Here is a 21,232-nt window from a genome sequence, read left to right as displayed (position 1 = left end):
CTTAAATTTTAGACACAATATATCGTTTTTGTTCTGTTTAATTACTTGTTTATTGAACTGTTGCATGAAATCAGTGTCACATTTTCAATCTGATGGTATTCAGGAAAACAGCACTCTTTGTCGTATAATGTCGCTTAACTGTATCATATGATATAAATATAAAAACTCCACACTTTACCACAGTATGTTAACTGAGTTTCTTTGTGTGTGAAAACTGTAATTTTGACCTTCAACCGTTTGGGCTCCATTGAAGACCACTATATGGAGAAAAATCCTGGAACGTTTTCATCAAAAACCTTAATTTCTATTCAACTAAAGAAAGAAAGAAAGACATGAACATCTTGGATGACATGGGGGTGAGTAAATTATCAGGAAATTTTAATTCGAAAGTGAACTAATCCTTTAATGATCCATATTAACAATTACTAACTCTATTCCTGGCTGCTGTTCCTTTAGTGCTACACCCATGTGCAAGCATGTCTCATTTTGACACTAGGAGTCAGTAAAGGCAAGCTTATCTTCGTCCCCGCATTTGATACATCTTTTATTATTATTATTATTATTTATTTATTTATTTATTTCAGCTTCAGTGTTAATATAACAGCCAAAATCTACCTTTGTATTGGAGAAGTAACAGCCATTATTAGGCTATTTATATAGACATTTTGTTTATATTAATTGTTTTATTTATTATTAAGTATTAATTGTATGCAAATAGGGAACATGCTGGGTGTTTTTATATAGTAAGTAATAAAAATGTCCATGAAAAATGATAATGATAATGTTGCAATATAGTAAGTTTCTGCCATCCGTAGGTATGACATCAGAAGAGAGTCAGTCTACACAGGTTGAGAACGGGGCGGGGGTTCAGATGAACTGGTTGGGTGTGTCCGCGTTAACTTTCTCAAGTTCTCGCAGAGAAGTCTCACCGTCTCACACATTCCTCTGTCGCTTCAGGGACTCACATCTTTCCATATGGATTTCTCTAACTTTTGGGTTATTTTGCTCCTTTTGGCCGCTCGCGGTAAGTTAAAAAATTAAAGACAATCGTGTTACGTAGCAAATTTAGACTTTTTTAAATTATTATTATCATTATTGTATTTCAAAAACTACAACTGTGGATCTAAATCTCATTTAAGGCTTGTTTTAAAACAGTAGCCTACACCGGGACATAATGTGTAGGTTTACACTTGAGTTCACCTGTGTCTTGACGAATAAATCGTTCCCTTTATAGGATGCTATTCCCAGGACAGTCCGCTTCAGAGCGACAAAGTTAAGGGCGTTGTAGGTGAGTCGGTGTGTGTGGATCTACTAAGATATTATACACGCCTGTTCTATAATTAATGTCCATATTTTCGAATTGAAAATCTTTTGTGGCTTAAAATGAAACATGTCTAGGTGCTGTAACATGTCTGGAGAAGTTTGCCATCATTTTATAACTTTTACATTTTTTTAAGGAAAAACAATGTTATTAATATTTAAAAATATGCCAAATCAAAGTCAGTGTGGCATAACCAAGCCATTGTCATGTGACAAGTAAACCTGTTATGTATTTATAGTTATTCAAGGTGCAAAGATAGTTTTTGAGTACTTTCAGTAGATGGTTGCACCACCATCTATTCATTAAATCAAAAGCCATTAAATCAAAATATTTGTTATGTTGGTATGAAACCCTTAATTAAATGCTTAGATACATTTCTAAAAATTTAGCACAGATGTTTTAAACTGGATTTCTCCTCACCTCATTGAACCAGGTAAAAATGTGACCTTCAAAACAACAATCACCTCGACAACGGATTTTTTAAGCATAGCATGGAATTTCAACAAAGATAAAGTTGTACCAATAATCACTTTCGTACCATCAACGAGCACCAAAAAAATCAATGATAAATACATCAGCAGAATCAGCTATAATGTGACGACATTCGAGCTTCAGCTTGGACCACTGATGAAGGAGGATGAAGGGGAATATATTCTCTCTACAGTCAATCTCAAGGCAGAACAACTGACGGGACTGATTCATCTTGAGGTTCTTGGTAAGTATTGAATATCAGCTGTGATCTTCAGGTATTTAAAGAAACATTAGAGAAACTGGGGTAGTGGTTGAAGGTCTTAGTAGATGGATGAAGGGTTGTAGGTAAGTCCTACACAAGTTGGTTAAAAGCATTACTAAATACTTAAACTCTAGCAGTCGACTCATGCCAGCAATGAATAACAAAAAACTGAATGATATGATTGGATCAACCCTAGTGAATAGTGATGATGAGTCATTTTTGTGACTTGCTTTAAACTTAGAATTGCAATTTGACTAACTTTAAAGACATTCATCCAGTGACTGGAAATCAAGCTTGTACAGAGATCTTTGGCCTGTGTTGGAGGTCTAGATGTAAAATGTATGTTGTCACATCTCAGGGTTGGTTATCTTAAGGTTGTCGGTTGGATCTCCCAAGAAGCAAGTCATGACCTGTCACTGTTATGCCTTGAGCAAGCCACTTAACCCCAGGTTGCTTTAGGGTTGCTTTAGGGAAACTCTAAGCAAGAGCAAAAGTTGTTTCTGAATGAACACAATCCATGGTTCTCTTCTCTTCTCTCCAGAGCCTGTAACTGACGTCAAGATTTCATCCAATGTCCCTGAAGCTATAGAGTTCAACAGCACCGTGATTCTGACCTGCTCTGCCAAAGGCTCCTTCACTTACAAGTGGTTGAATGGTTCAGACCTTTTGGTGGCGGACGGCACGCATACGAAACTGAACCCAACTACTAACAATGAGCTAACTATTACCGAAGTTCGCCGTACAGATCTAAGAGGACCCATCGTCTGCATAGCAGAGAATGCACTGGAGTCAGGGAGGAGCGCTCCCTTCAATCTCACTGTGAGCTGTACGTACCTGATCACACCCACACATGCATAGTCTGACACATAAATACACAAACGCTGTTTGCCTTAAAGCAATGGTTCATTCAAAAATTCTCATTATTTACTCGCCCTTGTTCCAAACCTATATGATGAATTTATTTCCTGTTTACGCGGTACTTTCCATGCAACACTCAGTTATTGTATGAACTGAGTTATTGTATGTATTGTAAGAACGTTTCTTGGTGCTTTTTTGTGTTATTATTCAGAAAAAAACTTTAAAGATTCATAAACAAAAAATCATTTTTGATTTGATTTGAACTGTTCCAAAAGACAGACAGTATGATGGAATTGTGTTTTCACACATAAATTCACACACTTCTGCACATACAAATACTCTCAAATAAGTAGCAAAATTACCAAAAAAGCAATACTACAGCCACACTGGACCTACTGAAGATAAGTTTAGATTGTCTTTTTCTTTTTTACTGCCTGCAGTCTTTGTCTCTGCAGATGGTGTGCACTGGAGAGCACACATGACAGCAGATCTGAAGAGACTTTCTAGTTCAGACAGGTTCTGGTGCAGGTGCAGGAAAAAATGCAGGCTAAGATTAGAAAAAAAATATGATGGTGAATGAATGAGCCTGTGAACAGCAGGAAGAGGGTGAATGTTTTAAAATAGTGTTTGTGTGTGCATGTGTACATTTACATTCCAAACACATGCTTTTTTAAAGCATTTGCAAGTGCACAGTTTGGTCATAAAGTAAATGCACTGCAGCACAGTCTCTTTTATTCTTGCTGTTAAAAACGCGAGATGCTGGTTTTAAAAATTTAACTTCTTTTAACTTGAGCACCACGTTTTTTGAACTCTGTGTCATGCGTGAGACATTGCAAAAGATGCAAGCGCAGCGGTCATACACATCTGTGTAATGCGTGTTTACATAGAAAACAATGGAAAAGCAGTGCATTGGAATGGAAAAACGCATTCTGTGTATCTATTTTTGAGTTGAAAAGAATGCATTGGCCTAAAGTTGAACTATATCCACATCCTGATGCTCAGAATATATCCTCCTCCTTTAAAGATAACATTTACAGTATCTTGATCAAAATAGAGGATGTTAAATTCTGTTGCATAACTAATATGGCATAATGTTTGATGTTTTCCTTCTAGTGAAAACTTGTTGAGCCTTTTATGTCAAAAACCAGAATAGCATTTCCTAAAAAAAAAAAAATGGAATGGGATGTTTTAAGACTAATCCTAAATTGATCAAAAATCCCAGAAACATAGCTGCCTTTCAAGCACTTTAATAATCCTTTACTTGACCTTCTTTTCATCATCGCCTTTTGTCCTTGTGTGTCTAGATGGCCCTGAGAAAATTGCCGTGACGCAGACTCCAACTAATTCATTCCTTAAGAAAGGCTCTAACTTAACACTCACATGCTCAGCCGATTCTGACCCTCCCGCTCAGCTCCGGTGGATGTTTAATGGGGCAGAGCTTCTTCAGAAGGCCAACGTCACCATCCCCAATTTAGAGGAAAAACACAGCGGCAACTATAGCTGCGTGGCCTACAACGCGAAGACCAACCGCAACATTGTCTCAGCGGTTGCTTCGGTGACTGTTCTGGGTAAGTCAAAAGCTTAAAGTCATGTCAGTGCTTTGAATACAAATGGACGTTCCATCAAGTGAACATTGTTTCTCTAGTGCGACTTTTCCATACATTCTTAAAAATACACTACCATTGAAAAGTTGGAGTCAGTACGATTTTTTCACAGTTCAGAAAGGATGCCCTAAATTGTTTAGAAATTTATAGTATTGCAAGGCTTTTTCAAATGACTCAGGAATTCTAGTGAAAAATTCTTTTTTAAACCTATGGCGCTGCATAGAACAATTATTGTTTTTAAGAGTGCAAGTAAGTAAAGACATCCTTCTGATTAGCAGTGGAGCAGCACAGAGATAGACATGCTTTGCCATGGTGACTTCGTTGCCAAGAAGAGAGATAAGGATTGTAAAAAAAAAAATGTTGTAGCTATCCTGGAAGAGGAACAAATATATTTGCCTAGAAGGACAATGGAAACAAAACTGAAATGAGTCTTGATTTCTGTGTTAAATGTTGAAGGGTTAGTTTAGCCAGAAACTCTAAGCTAACATTTACTCACCCTTATGTTATTCCAAACTCGTATGAATGTATTATTTCCATGGAATGAAAAAAGGTGAATTGCTAGTTAGTGGGAACTGGGGCTTTCAAACAGCATCAAAACAGCATAAGGGCACATTCACACAGAACGCAAAAAACATGAAAGTGGAATGGGGAAAAAACGTGAGGTCTCGAGACGCATTGAACTGATTTTAACTTGAGCGCCACATTTTTAGAAAACCGTGTCATGCGCAGATGCTGCAAAAAACGTGAGCGCAATGGTCATACATGTCCATCTAGGGTGTGTTTACATAAAAAACAATTGAAAAGTAGCGCGTTGGAATGGAAAAACGCACCCTGTGTGAACTAAAAAAAAAAAAAAAAAAAAAAAACTAGTCTATAAAAATCTATTATAGTCTTAGACACTATATTCCAAGTCTTTTAAAATCATACGATAGCTTTAAGTGAGGAACAGATATGAATTTAGACTGTTACTCACCAAAAATTTAGACCTCCCCTAGCCCTCCTTAGTGACCTTTTCAATGAATCAGTTGATCTGGTTTACAAAACCACTTTGAATGTTTTGTTCGCTAAATCAGTGAATGATATTTAAATTTAGTCTTCAATCATATGGCTTTAGAAGACTTAGAATATAATGCACAGGCCATATGAACTGCTTTTATTGTAATTTGAATATGCATTTTCAGCATTTGTAAAGCTTGAAAGCTTCAGCCCTCATTAATTGTAATTGCATGGAAAAGAGCAGCCGCTCGTGTATTTTACATTGAAAAGGTGTGTAAGTTGTGTTAAAGGATTCCTTTTAATTTCACATAGTAACTGCCGTTTGTCTGCCTGTCTTTATTCAAAATGGCTTCCTGACTTTTAAAAGATGAGCCTGTTCCTCTGCTTTACTTTGAGGTCTGTCTCGGCTCACGCTGGTGGGTAGAAGTTTCAGGCATGTTCTGCTTTCTTTGATTGAGGGCAGATTGATTTTACACGGCTTACATGTCTTCCCCTGAGGTGTTTCCATGTGTGTGAAACCAGAAAGCAAAAAGAAAGCAGAATACAAACTGTCTGACGTCATATACGTTTTGGGCAGGTACCACTTGGCTAAGGTTTCAGTCGCAGAATACCGACTTCAGCTTGGAGTGATCTGGCAGCGCTGGGTTCATCTTAAAGCTGTAACCGTAATGCAGTTTTGTTTCATTGATTTTGTTTAAAATTTTAATTCTAAATCGTTCATGCAAAAAAAGCTCAAACAGCTTTAATGAGATCTGATACAAGGAATTCCCTCGGGTTACAAATGCATTTCTCAAAGTTTACTGGAGATGAGTTGAGAGAGTTAATTTGCAGCTCTTACCTGAAACTAAAAACATAGGTGGTAAGGAGGAAAACAAAATGTGCTGAATGATAGAGCTGCAGGTATTTGGTGAATGCAATGAGTCTGATTCAGACTGGTGCATTCCACAGTAATGATGTCTGTACAAACAAGAGAGCAGCACAAGAGAAGCAGCGATGGTCAAAAAGTGCTGTGGTGAATGAAGTTGCTTTGAGAGATTATCTCGTGTGGTTAGATCGACTTGTGACTATTGACATAATATCTGGTCCACTTTACAGCTTTTTCTAGCCAAGAATTGCTAGATGATTGATTTTGATTTGAAAGGAATTCATTCTTTTGTTCAGGAAGGATGCAAGGGGACCTATTACGCCCTTTTACAAGATTTGATATAAGTCTCTGGTGTTTCAGTTCAAAATACCCCACAGATCATTTATTATAGCTTGTCAAATTTGCCCCTATTTTGGTGTGAGCGTTTTTGTGTGTGTCCCTTTAAAGGAACACTCCACTTTTTTTGAAAATAGGCTCATTTTCCAACTCTTAAACAGTTGAGTTTTACTGTTTTCGAATCCATTCAGCCGATCTCTGGGTCTGGCGGTACCACTTTTAGCATAGCTTAGCATAGTTAATTGAATCTGATGAGACCAATAGCATCTCGAAATGACCAAAAAGTTTCAATATTTTTCTTTTTAAAACTTGACTCTTCTGTAGTTATATCGTGTACTAAGACCGACAGAAAATGAAATTGCGATTTTCTAGGCCAATATGGCTAGGAACTATACTCTCATTCCGGCGTAATAAACAAGGAACTTTGCTGCCGTATGGGTGCAGCAGGCGCAATGATATTACGCAGCGTCTCTCAAAAAGTCAGTCTTAGTACATGATGTAACTACAGAAGAGTCAAGTTTTAAATAGGAAAAATATCGAAGCTCTTTGGATATTTTTGAGCGAGATGCTAACGGTCTCATCAGATTCAATGAATTATGCTAAGCTATGCTAAAAGTGGTACCGCCAGACCCGGAGATCGGCTGAATGGATTCGAAAACGGTAAAACTCAACTGTTTAACTCTAGGAGAGTTGGAAAATAAGCCTTTTTTCAAAAAAAGTGGAGTGTTCCTTTAAATGAAAATGAGCTGCTGCTCCTGACCCGCTTTCCAGAAGAGGGCGGAGCTTTAAGAGCTCATGCTTCGGTTGCTCAACAACAACAAAGCTGGAGAATCTCACGCAGCCAAAATGACAATAGTCAGTAACGTGTTCAGCCTTACATTGTTCAAACCGAAGTCGACACTGATGGAGAGACTCAGGAAGAAGTTACAACTTTTAGAATGAAACTGGAAGTTTCGGAATGGTTATTGGATAAATGTATGTAGTTGCTGTAGATTGATTGAACTCATATACTAGCATGTGCCGTCATGTTAATCATTTGTGTAAATTCAGCATTGAATCGACCCTTGTTTGTGAAGCAGTCCTACTACAACAACTCTTCCTCTTCTCTAAAGCAGCACAACATGGCCTCCCTCCTTTGTTGCGTGTTTCTGGGGGCAGGGTTTATGTAAATTTTAGGGTTAGTGATCTCCACTTCTATTGAAAATAGGCTCATTTTCCATTTGTGAGAGACGCTGCGTAATATCGTAATATCATTCACAATATTACTGTTTTGCTGCATTTTTATTCAAATGAATGCAGCCTTGGTGAGCATAAGAGACTTGTTTCAAAAAAACTTTATTCTCATCTTATAATTGACATTATGTCTACCATTGAGGGTCCATATTCTGAAAGCATCACTCAATTTTGCCTTCTCTTTTGCTTTGTTCTTTTAGAGGCCTTATCTGGAACAAATATCTCCAGCTCCACATCACTTCTCATCTCTGGCAACAGCACAGTCAACCTCACCTGCTCGGCAGCCGTCGGTAAAGCTGAAAGTGTGGAATGGCTGAAGAACAGCCAACCTCTGACTCCTAGTCCCCGTGTCATTTTTTCAGCCGACAAGAAATCTCTGACAATCGTTCAAGTTGTTAAAGACGATGTGGGCGAATACAAGTGCCAAATGAAGAACAAAGTGAACATGGATGAAGCCAGCTATAAGATGGTGATCAACTGTAAGTGTCCAAGAGAAGATACTTTCATTGAAATACTGTCTATGTGATCAGTAAATCTATTCTTACATAAATTGTTGCATTGAACTAAGAGCAGCTGTTAACAAACTCTTAAAAGTAATGGTTCTTTATTGGTATCATTGGTTCCATGAAGAATCTTTAACATCCATAAAACCTTTTCAATGCACAAAACTAGGTTCTTTATACTGGAAAAAGGTGAATGCATGAACCAGAAAACCTACACAAATGCGTAAAGGGGGTCAAAATGGCCCGTTTTGGAATTAATGTTTTTTTTTTTTAAATGCAATTTTACATTTTCTTAAAAACGAAATTAGATTTACTATAGAGTTTACTCTGAACCTTCACAAAATTCCATAGGAAATGATTACAGGTCAGTTTGACCCCCTTTATGCCTTCTTGGAGTAGTGACACAAAAATTGTGAGCAAGAAATATGAAGTTACAGAATATCAAATAAATAAATGTTTTGAAATATTAAAAAAATTGATATTTTTAATTGATATATATTTGACATTTTACAAGATTACAGGATTTATAATTTAATATTATATTCAATAATCATTTATATTATGTTTATATTCTTTTTCCGTTACTTCATATCACTGATACAAATAGCCATCCATTGTTGAAAATGAAGCATGTTCAATATTTCACTTCCGAGGACAGAGACACGTGTTGTGTCTGCTTTGGACACGGTGATTTGTGTATCACTTCTCTGTTGTTGTCTTGTCTAAACATTAGCCTATCTTGTTTGCAAATGGTGGTTTCTTTCTTATTGTATTGTTATCAACTGTTTGTTTGCTTTACTCTAATGTAAATGTGACCTCCCTAACTGAGCAAATCTCTCTAATGTCTGTCAGATGGTCCAGAGAACGTGAAGCTTGATGGGAAGAAAGATGTGAAGTTTGAAGAGGATGTAAAGATATCCTGTTCTGCAGAGTCTGTCCCCCCCAGTATGTACACATGGAAACTCAACAATACAGTGATGAACTTCAGTCAGGCAATCTATGTTATTGAAAAGGCCAAAGTTACAGACAGTGGCACGTACACCTGCAAGGCAATCAACCCGATCACGAAAATGGAGAAGGAAACGACATTCAAACTCGCAGTGACAGGTAAACATGCCTCAGCATTTTTCATTCAAGAATTCATTTATTCTCATTTTCACCTCACAAATAGGCCATTATGCCAATTAATGCTAATTATGAGTTGCAATTCAAGTACAATACTGACAAGTTAATATGATATATATTGTATAAGTAAGTAATTTGTGGAAGTAAGTAATTTGTACCCAATCTTTAGTAATTTTGACATTACTGGCAGAGGCCACTAAGTGTGCCTGCCACTTTTTGAGTGTTAATTAATATATCCCAGCCAGGCTGATTATTCAGCCAATATTTGTCTATTTTGAGACTTATACCCCCGGTTTCATAGATAAGGCTTAAGCTAGTCACAGACTAAAATGCATGTTTAAGCTTTTTTAACTGAAAGTAACTTGCACAGACATATTAAAATATGTCAGAGCCATTGTTTTGTCTCAAGATGCACATCAGTAATGTTTTTTTTTCTGGGGTACTTTTATAAAAGCTAAATACTCTAACTGAACTAAGGCCTAATCCTGTTTTAGCTTAAGCCCTGTCTGTGAAACCGGGCCATAATGTGCCAGATTAACAGAATTATTAATACAATTATATTAATCTATGATTATTTTAGTGCCAAAATCTATGAACTCTTTTGTTTGTAGTAAATATCGAGGAAAATTTCAAATTCAAATTTTAAAAATGCAAATAATTTCTCTCTCTCTCTCTCTCTCTATCAGTATATATATATATATATATATCAGTATATATCAGTGATCAGACATACTGACCATTAAAAAAACGGATCGGCCATTAATATTAACTAATTTATATTATATGATATTAGGTTTTAAAATCTGTTTGCTTTAAGTATAATAATTTATAAGTTGTATTTATGCAGTTATGTTATGTATAGAAATGTCATTTTCATGTCGTTTTATATGAAGTGTATTATATTTTCGCATATGAAATGCTAAACACCCCATCATGTTTTGCAGAGGTCGGTGCGGTAGACGAGGGCCTATCTGGAGGAGCCATTGCTGGAATTGTTATTGCTGTGCTTGTGGCTGTGATCATCATCGCTTGTATCATAAAGCGCAAGAGAAAATCAGGCACAGAGTGAGTCTAAAATTCATTCCTCTCCTCTCTCATCACATTTAAGAATCTGAGTATCCAAAACATGCATAGATGATACGTTTGTAAGCTGCAAAAGTTTAAAGCAATTGTTTTTGTCCTTTGGTTAAATGAGTGTGTTCTGGCCAACTTTTAAAGGAATGTTCTGGGTTCAGTACAAGTTATGATTTCTCTACAGCATTTGTGTATTAAAGGGATAGTTCACCCAAAATGAAAATTCTGTCATCATTAAGTTGTTCTAAACCTGTATGAGTTTCTTTCTTCTGCTGGACAACAAAGAAGATATTTTGAAGAATGTCGGTAACCAAACAGTTGATAAACCCCATTGACTTCCAAAGTATGGAAAAAAATCAATGTGCCCATCAACTGTTTGGTTACCCACATTCTTCAAAATATCTTATTTTGTGTCCAGCAGAAGAAAGAAACTCATACAGGTTTAGAACAACTTGAGGGTGAGTAAATGATGACAGAATTTTCATGTTTGGGTGAACTATCCCTTAAATATTGATAGTCCAAAGATTTCAATTTACAACTTGTGTTTTTTTAAAGCAAATGTCACGTGTACCATATTAAAGGGTCAGTTCACCCAAAAATATAGTATAATTATACTATATAATTCCTCACCCTCATGTCGTTCCACACCTGTAAGACCTTTGTTTATCTTCGGAACACAAATTAAGATATTTTTCATAAAATCTGATGGCTCAGTGAGGCGCACAAGATAATTAACACTTTCAATGCCCAGAAAGTTACTAAAGACATATTTAAAACAGTTCATGTGACTACATTGATTCAACCTTAATATTATAAAGTTGACAAGAATAATTTTTGTGAGCCAAAAACTGTTTTTATTCAACAATATCTAGTGATGGACGATTTCAAAACACTGCTTCATGAAGCTTCGAAGCTTTATGAATCTTTTGTTTCGAATCAGTGGTTCAGAGCGCGTATCAAACTGCCAAAGTCACGCAACTTCGAAACACTTATGATGTAATGAAGCCTTGTTTACTGAAATCATATGACTTTCGCGCTACGAACCACTGATTCGAAACAAATTATTCGTAAAGCTTCATGAAGCAGTGTTTTGGAAATCGCTCATCACTAGATAATTGTTGAATAGAGAAAAAGTTATTTTGTTTTTTTGGTGCACAAAAAGTATTCTCGTTGCTTCATAACATTAAGGTCGAACCACTGTAGTCACATGAACTGTTTTAAATATGTCTTTAGTAGCTTTCTGGACAATGAAAGTGTTAATTATCTTGCTGGCAGTGCAGGCATCACTGAGCCATTGGATTTTATCAAAAATATCTTAATTTGTGTTCTGAAGATGAACAAAGGTCTTACGGGTGTGGAACGACATGAGGGTGAGTAATTAATGACAGACTTTTAAGTAAGTTTACAGTGGAAGTAAACTGGGCCAGAGTTTGGAGTTAGCATGTTGCTAAGCTAACAATGTAATACTCTAGCATGAAACCACACACCAAATAATCTAATTTGATTAGTACATATAAATATTGCTATTATTTGAAATTATTTTGTAATCAACACTGTGCCACAAAAGCTGCCATTAGTCCTTTACTTCATAGCTTGTTGATGCTTACTCACTATCTGGTTCTCCTCATTGTATTTTAATCCTCAGATGTGTAAACCTAATCATTAGGCAATGATTGCACAATGCAAATAACTTCACCACTTAGCATTTTTACCTGACAGGAAATGGGGGTGGTTTTAGTAACATGAGACATGACACGTATATGTCAATCAGTAGACCTTTAGACATATATGTTGTAAGACATGACTGTCAGAGAGGATATGATGCGCTCTGTCACTTCCTGATTCCTTTCCATTTACTGTGATTTGCTTAAGGTGCACTTATTTTTTTCTGTTTATCCAAGAACCACTGGTTGATCATTCTTTCATAACTTCAGTCTTTTATAGTAATGTTAATGTGGCGAGACAGCGCTAAAAATGTGGCAGTGTTCAGTCTTGTCCGTGTTATGCAACTCAAAACATAGTTTAGCACTTCTTTTTGATAATGCAATAATACACGTATATCAGTCAGTCGGTTCAGCCCAGCCTTTTAAGTTTATACACACCCATTCAAAAGTTTAGGGGTTGGCAAGATTTAATAGTTTTAAAAAGTCTCTTCTGCTCAACAAAACTGCATTCATTTGATCAAAATACAGAAAAAACGGTAATATTGTGAAATATTATTACAATTTAAAATATGTATTGTACAGCATTTTTAAATGAAAATCTTTTGTAACATTATAAATGTCTTCAGTCACATTTGATCAAATTAATACTTACTGTATAAAAGTATTCATTTTTTTCCCCCAAAAAATAAAAAATATGTGACCCTGGACCACAAAAGTAGTCATAAGTCATACGGGTATATTTGTAGCAATAGCCAACAATACATTGTAATAGTCAAAATTATCGATTTTTCTTTTATGCCAAAAATCATTAGAATATTAAGTAAAGATCATGTTCCATGAAGATATTTTGTAAATTTCCTACCGTAAATATATAAAAAATATATTTTTGTGAGTGGATATGCATTGCTAAGGACTTCATTTGGACAACTTTAAAGACGATTTTCTCAATATTTAGATTTTCTTTGCACCCTCAGATTCCAAATATTGTCCTATCCTAACAAACCATACATCGGTGGAAAACATATTTGTTCAGCTTTCAGATGATGTATTTTTGTGGTCCAGGATCACATCTTATCTTACTGAACCAAAACTTTTGAATGGTGGTAAAAGTTCTCATGAAAGTTAAAAATCTGTTATTATTTACTCAGTCGGCATGTTGTTCCAAAACCTGTTCCAAACCCAAGGAGGAACAAAAAGTAGTCGACTTGTATGACTCACACACTATATTCCATATCTGAAACTTCTGATAATTTTGAACAATCTTTTGTGTACCATAAAAGCATATTTCGAATGTTTGCAAAAACACTGGGCTAAATAATGAAAGAATTTTCATTTTGGGGTAACTATATGGACAGTTTCTAAGGACATTTTTCTTTTCTTTTCTTTTCTTTTCTTTTCTTTTCTTTTCTTTCTCTTTTCTTTTCTTTTCTTTTCTTTTCTTTTCTCTTCAAATATTTTACCGCCAAATTCTCAAAGGGGTGAAGTCTGTTTACCAAACCTTCTTCCACAGCACGTAATCTTTCTACACTTGGCACTGAATTTCAGACAACAACATGGAATTATATCTCATGAAGAGAGATAAAGAAACCAGTGTTTTTAAATTTAGTTTGGAAAAGATTTGACATTGATTTAATCAGATTGATGATAGTACATAGAAAAGTCTATCTTGTTTAGACAAAAATCTGATAGCTAAACAAAGTACTGTATATAAAAAAAGCTTCGCTGCTGATAATTTCATATATAGCTATCTATATGTTCCTAAATGGATTTCGAGAGCACATATAGCGAATAGAACTGACAAGAAATACTGGAAATGCAAAACAAGCTTTGAGGGATATATGCAAATGCAACTGATTAGACTAACAGAGAGATATTTATTTGATAAGAAACTAGCATACAGTTGTCTGCACACACACACACACACACACACACACACACACACACTGCATGCAAAACCTCCCAGGTATAGGTGTGTCACATCAATGATCTAATTTATCCTCCATACATTGCATTTCTTTCTGTCAGTTCTTAGATACGTCTCAGTTTTTTAAATTCAAAATTTGTGTAAAGAGAGCAAAACAGATCAGATCTTAAACTGAAAGCTGTAACTCGAGTTTTCCACCTGTGAAAAAATGCATCCTGGGAGGGAAGCCTCACTCCCCTTCTTGTTTTCTGATGTCTGTCATAGATATCATTCAACCTTCATTTCCTCTTAGACCACCACATGTTTTGCCTTTATTAGATATTTTCATTAATATATAGTTATTTTGTGTTTTTGACAATAGATACAGTTCATAAAGACACATCTCTTCTACTTTATCTTTTTTCACTATTAATTTTTCTTTCACTCTCTGTCTATCTCTATTACTGATTTTGAATTCAGTTAAATAAAATTGATGATGAAATGACATGATTACCTATATTTATCCAGTATATAATTATATTTCAATCCAAATCTCTCTTGTAGCTCGATGAAAGAATCTGAAGGAGAATTAAAAGGAGATAATTTAGGAATATAGTTGGAATGTTAGTCATGTCCACACATGTCTGTCTCTGTCTCACTTCTTACCCTTGTGAACATTTCTGGAGCAGTTTCAGCCTTACACAACTGTCTGAGTGTTGCTCGCTTATTTTGCTCTGCTATCTGATGTGCATGTCAATGAAGTGTCACAAACACTATGAGCGTTTGACCTATTTGTCATAGCATGAGTTGTTCAGCTATTTTTTGTCACTGGAACGAAAATTTATTGTTGCAGGAATATATGGTTCCCTATGTAATTACATTACCAGCAAAGAACATAATATGTGTAATTTGTTTGTAACTAACAGGTTTTAATGCTTGTGCAACAACCTATGTAAGAGAGTAACATTGGCTGTGTTCCAAAAACTTGTGAGTCGCCGACCTAGACAGCACTCCCTAGGCATCATGTGTGCGCTCCTGACAGTTCCAAAATGAGGCTGCCTTCTAAGATACCTTGTTTCATTTAAATTCTTCCTTTGCTAAGAAGGCAATGCTAGAATGCACTCAGAGTACAGTGAAAACTTAAACTCAAAATGGCCAAAGTAACGTACACTACTGGGGTTTGGGGTTTATATTCATCAAAAATAAAAATAAAAATGTCTCACGGATATCTCATGTCTGTACTGTTATGGCTGCTGAAATTTCAGCTTTGCCAAAACAAAATAATTTAAAATAGGAAACAGTTATTTTAATTTGTAATAATATTTCAAAATATTACTGTATTTTTAATCAAATAAATGCCGTCTTGGTGGACAGAGACTTTCAAGAAAAAATATTACCAACCCCAAACCTTTAAACGTTACAGTATATATATATATATATATATATATATATATATATATATATATATATATATATATATATATATATATATATATATACAGTACAGTCCAAAAGTTTGGAACCACTAAGATTTTTAATGTTTTTAAAAGAAGTTTCGTCTGCTCACCAAGGCTACATTTATTTAATTAAAAATACAGTAAAAACAGTAATATTGTGAAATATTATTACAATTTAAAATAACTGTTTTCTATTTGAATATATTTCACAAAGTAATTTATTCCTGTGATGGCAAAGCTGAATTTTCAGCATCGTTACTACAGTCTTCAGTGTCACATGATCCTTCAGAAATCATTCTAATATGCTGATTTGCTGCTCAAGAAACATTTAATGTGTACAATTGTACAAAATATTTGTGTACAATATTTTTTTTCAGGATTATTCGATGAATAGAAAGTTCAAAAGAACAGTGTTTATCTGAAATCTAATCTTTTGTAACATTATAAATGTCTTTACTGCCACTTTTGATTGATTTAATGCATCCTTGCTGAATAAAAGTATTCATTTCTTTAATTTCTTTTCAAAAAAATAAAAATAAAAATTCTTACTGACCCCAAACTTTTGAACGGTAGTGTATAATGCTACAGAAGCTTTGTATTTCAGATAAATGCTGTTCTTTTGAACTTTCTATTCATCAAGGAATCCTGAAAAAAAAGTACACAACTGTTTTCAACATTGAAAATAATCATAAATGTTTATTGAGCAGCAAATCAGCATATTAGAATGATTTCTGAAGGATCATGTGACACTGAAGACTGGAGTAACGATGCTGAAAATTCAGCTTTGCATCACAGGAATAAATTACTTTGTCAAATATATTTAAATAGTACACAGTTATTTTAAATTGTAATAATATTTCACAATATTACTGTTTTTTACTGTATTTTTAATTAAATAAATGTAGCCTTGGTGAGCAGACGAAACTTCTTTTATAAACATTAAAAATCTTAGTGTTTCCAAACTTTTGGACTGTACTGTATATATTTTATATAGTCATTTATTAGGCAAATAACAAACTGAAAGAACTAAATCGTTTTTATTCACCTATAAAAACCAAAAAATTATATATTTAATTTTTATTTTGTATGGCCTCCTTTGGCCTTGATAACAGTTTGCATTTTATGTACTTTTCCACAGTCTCTGTTCTTATTGACTTCCACACTGCATCTAATTGTTCCCAAAGAGTTGCTTTAGATGAAACTTTTGTGTGATCTATCTTTAAATTCATTAAATTCCAACAATACTTATATTGTAGCATTAGAAACACTACTTTGACTAAATGGATTAACCATTACAGAAACATAAAAAATGATTTTGGTAAACAATTGCACCAACAGTTAGTTCAGGGCAGCTGTGGCACAAACTTTACATTGGTGGTCTAATAGATTTGCTAAGCACTGTTTATATTATCTATAGATATAGATAAAGATATAGTATAGATATAGAGATAGCTACATACATATGAGTTTTATTTTACACTTATGAGGTGTTATTTTAGTTAGGCAGTGTCATTGCTTCCATGTTTACCTATGCTGACTACACCCTATTCTTTCCTCATCTTGTGATGCAATTATTTCCTTCTATCAATGACTCATTTTTGTCCTTTTTGTTTTAGTATTCCATCTCCATATTAAAGCAAGACCTGGCAGCGAGGTGACCCGGTAAGTCTTCCTCTAGTGGTGCACCTTTTGTTTCGGTACAGCAGACTAACATTATTTATTTAGCTCTTATTTATTGTTGTTTTCCATGCTTGCTCTATGCATTGACTTCAGGCTATTGACACAAGCTTTTCTGTAACCTGCATGATACGTCCGGGCTGACTTTCAACAGGCTTCCTTATCACGTATCAGCAGCATGCGCAGATTCAGCTTCTGACATCACTCTGTACACTTTTGTAAAGATATGCTTGACTTTTTCTTAAAAAGAAAGGAGGGATATGCTTCAATCTCATGGACTAACAAAGGAGTGGCTGTTGCAAGAAAACTCGTTTTCATGTCTGCTTGTTGGGTGTGGGTAGCTTTCTGCGATGGGAGGCTGTTTTACTCTCAGCGTCATGTTATTTTAATGGCAAATGGTGAATATTAAGCGTTTGAATGGGTTAGCTTTGCAATCGGTGTGCTGAATGTATGTCAGTATTTGTTTGCTCTCACAAATCCATTACGTTGATAACCAGATATCATGTACATCTCTTCCCCAGAGCATATCTTCAAGACCAACCCTTCAGCCATTTATCATTCTTTTATCTGCAAAAGCTTTCCATCAAGACAACTGGAAAAACTGCCCTCACAACTGACTTAAACCTGCAGGTTTGGCCCTTTCAAGAGCTCAACCTTTTTTTAAATGTCTATTGTTTTTTTTTTTTATATATATATCCTATTACCCTGCGCAAACGTACCCCAGACTTAAGGACACGATAGAGGACGGCGGGTAAACAGCGAGACTGTTTACCTTTTATCTGCATCTCTTCCTTCCCTTGGCTGAAGTGGACAGCTTCCTTTGTTCCTCAAGAAACATGATACAGCCTCCATCACCCTCTCAATCCTTCATCTGACCCTAAACCGACAGGTCGGTCGCCTGGCTTGACGTTTCAGAGGTCATTTTGAAAGAGCTCTGTTTTGGGTAACAAAATCCACCCTGAAATGCACTGAGGGGTGATGAGACCGTCACGTGTTTGAGATCTCAACACACCCACAAGGCACTGAAACGTCGAGATTTTAAGGCCTGTTCAACATGCTCGAAAGTCCCAAGGCAATGAAGATACGTGGGGCCGACTTAACTTGAAGCCGAAGGCGCCGTTGAGTTGTCGACGGAAGGTCACTCGTGGCAAAGCATGCCTTGGAGATCAGCTCCATGCTTTAAGATTCTTAACACCTTTGCCATGATTTGCTATGCTTTTTTTAAACCCTCATCTCTTTCTGTGTGTTTCTAAGTGAGCCATACATATTGTATTTTAAAAGTAAGGCAGGCTCCAACGTGCTTGAACTGAGAAAACAAAAAAAAAACTGCATTTCTGAGGACAACGACATACCACAGTTTTGCAGCGAAATTGCTACTCTCTCCTTGGGCGTCCCCACAAAGATTCGTCCCGCTGTAATCAGGATTCCAATGGATTCATGTTCTAAAACAGGCCGGTTTTAAAAATCACCTTGCATTGACACAGAAACGTTTGAAGTTTAAAACTGAAAAGTATTTGTGTTAATACGTTTAAGTTGCTTATTGTGTTCCAGTATGTGAGAATTTTTTTTTTTTTTTCTTCGTATCAACAGATATCTGATCCTAATTCTTTTAATGTTTAGTTTTCAACTGTGTTGCTCCTTGACCAAAGCGGTGATCTTGCTGATCTTTTTGATGTTGATCAGATCTCTCTAGATAGAGATGTATTCATTTGTAGAAATTTCTAAGTTCATTCCCTCGCTTTTTGGAAATAATAATTATTTTAGGAGTTACTGCCACATAAACTTGCAAAAAAGCCTCTGTTTTCATATATATTGAAATATATTTTAAAATGTATTTCAAAATATACAAAAAAATGGCTAAATTAAATGAAATGCTAATAAAATATATTTTTGATACATTTTAGTTAATATTAGCTTCTATTTTAGGCCATTTTTTTATATTTGTCAGTCTAAATATATTTATATTGTCCAATATAATAGAAATTCCAATCTATATATTGGATAATTCCAGTACATAGATTGGAAATGTATTTTGTCGACCTTTTGAAATACATTTTGTAATATATTTTGGTATATTTAATGAAATATATTTCATTAAGCCACATTGGTTACATTATTTGAAATCAATTTTGGCCAGATAAAAACAAACAAACATGAAATGTTTAGCACCCACTTCAGCAAGGAATACTTGGTGAACAATGTCAGCTAATCAATATTCATGAGCTAAGCTGATACGTTTTTAAAATACAGTATGTTCCCGCTTTTTTTCAACCCTATATGTATGTACTGTAAGCGGCAGCCAAAACAATCTTAACGTATATGTATGTGCAAATCGACAGTAAAAACACTAACACACATATATTTGTACTCCATTTTAGCATTAAAACAAAAATGTCATAAAATGCTGAGCTTTATAACTCCTTGCAAACCTGTAGACAGTTTTATCTCCGGCAGCCTGCGTGTGTTTTTAGCGGTTTGGGCTGTTTGCATGGAGAGACCAGTAATCATATGAGTCTGACCACAGATACACTGAATTAACGGTTAGTTTGACTCATCATTTGACAGGGTTTAGATGGAAACATCTTATCCTATAGATTATATTAGGTGTTTTACCAAATATGAAATGTTTTCCTTTAGGCTAGATAGAATTTGAAATTGAATTGGACAATGTCAATTAAAGGGTTCTTGTTGTTGTGAAGAGTAATCTTTGTTCAGTGCTTTAAAGTTATTTGAAGTCACCAAATTGGGCCTGTAGATTTTTTTTTTTTTTTGAGGAGAAGCACTGGATATTTGTGAGTAAAATACAATATATGCATGTTCCAAACAACATCTGTCATTTGTGAAATGTTCTCAGGTTTTGTTTACAGGGTGTTTATATTCTCTCAAAATGACCAGTGCGGTCATGTTTTACATTTTCAATGTTGCTTTTAACATAATTTATTTTCAAATGTTTTGCTTTTATGTAACTGTTATATGTTTTGTGTTTTAAAAAAGAATGTTTGAACTGCCCAATTTTTTGTGATTCACTGAATAAGAAAATAAAATTATTGTAAAACTTACTTTAATTAAATTTGATCTGTTTTCTACACCCATTTTTGTAAGATTTCTTTGAGGCCTCCAGAAATTAATGATACCTAATGTTTTGTGTATATGTGCACGTTTTCTTGTGCCTTTAGAAAAAAAAGGGTAAAGATCTCATCTGTATAAAAATATAAATAGAAAATTATATATAAAATTACTTATTACTGGAAATCATGATGATCAGTTTCAGATTTGGTGAGGGACATTTTTGATTGGACAAAAATCTGTGTAGTGCAGGGTAAGTCATTAATATTTTTGGTCCATTTTAATGGAAGAAAAAGTCCATTTTAAACGTGTACATCAAATTTTACTTCCACAGTGTTTACAGTTCTTTTTTTTCTATTGAAGACAGTGCTTTATGGATGTTAATATCACTATTCTCGGGCAGGTGTGAAGGAACTGTGTTGAATTGCACAGGTCTCCTTTCATACGTGACCAGTTGAGCTGGTTCATTGGCCTTAAGTCAACAGAAAGATCCTTAAAGCTATGAGCTGCTTGGTGTACTTAATACCTTCACAGTGGGAGACTCGACTTGAATGTGTGCACCCATTCAATAAATGTAAATGTCAAAAAAGGAAACAAATGTGTGTTTAGTCACTGTCACGACGGCCCATTCTGAACGCCACGCCCGACGTACTCTAGAGGCTTCTGGTGTTTCTCAAACTCTCCCTGACAGATGCGTTGAATGTGTGCTGTAACCTATGCATGGCTGGTTTCTCACTGACCATGAAACACAATTTGTCATCTCCTGAGAAATATATAATCCAGTGTGACAATGTGTGTTTATATAGTATATTGTGTG

The 21,232-nt window shown here is 35.1% G+C and overlaps 1 protein-coding gene across 1 annotated transcript; it reads left to right on the top strand.

The window, feature by feature from the left end:
* Nucleotides 1-864: 864 nt before the first annotated feature.
* On the top strand, nt 865-21,009 carry si:ch211-264f5.6 (carcinoembryonic antigen-related cell adhesion molecule 1). The gene is made up of 10 exons (XM_048203080.1): nt 865-1,024; nt 1,235-1,288; nt 1,755-2,036; nt 2,596-2,880; nt 4,217-4,480; nt 8,147-8,425; nt 9,302-9,556; nt 10,519-10,639; nt 17,289-17,334; nt 17,871-21,009. The coding sequence occupies exons 1-9, from the start codon at nt 976-978 to the stop codon at nt 17,305-17,307; spliced, it is 1,608 nt and encodes a 535-aa protein (XP_048059037.1). The 5' UTR covers nt 865-975; the 3' UTR covers nt 17,308-17,334; nt 17,871-21,009.
* Nucleotides 21,010-21,232: the final 223 nt, after the last annotated feature.

The sequence above is a fragment of the Megalobrama amblycephala genome, linkage group LG9, assembly GCF_018812025.1.
Source record: "Megalobrama amblycephala isolate DHTTF-2021 linkage group LG9, ASM1881202v1, whole genome shotgun sequence".
Taxonomy (NCBI): Eukaryota; Metazoa; Chordata; class Actinopteri; order Cypriniformes; family Xenocyprididae; genus Megalobrama; species Megalobrama amblycephala.
The sequence above is the reverse complement of the archived record's forward strand: the minus strand, read 5'-3'. Positions and strand labels throughout refer to the sequence as shown.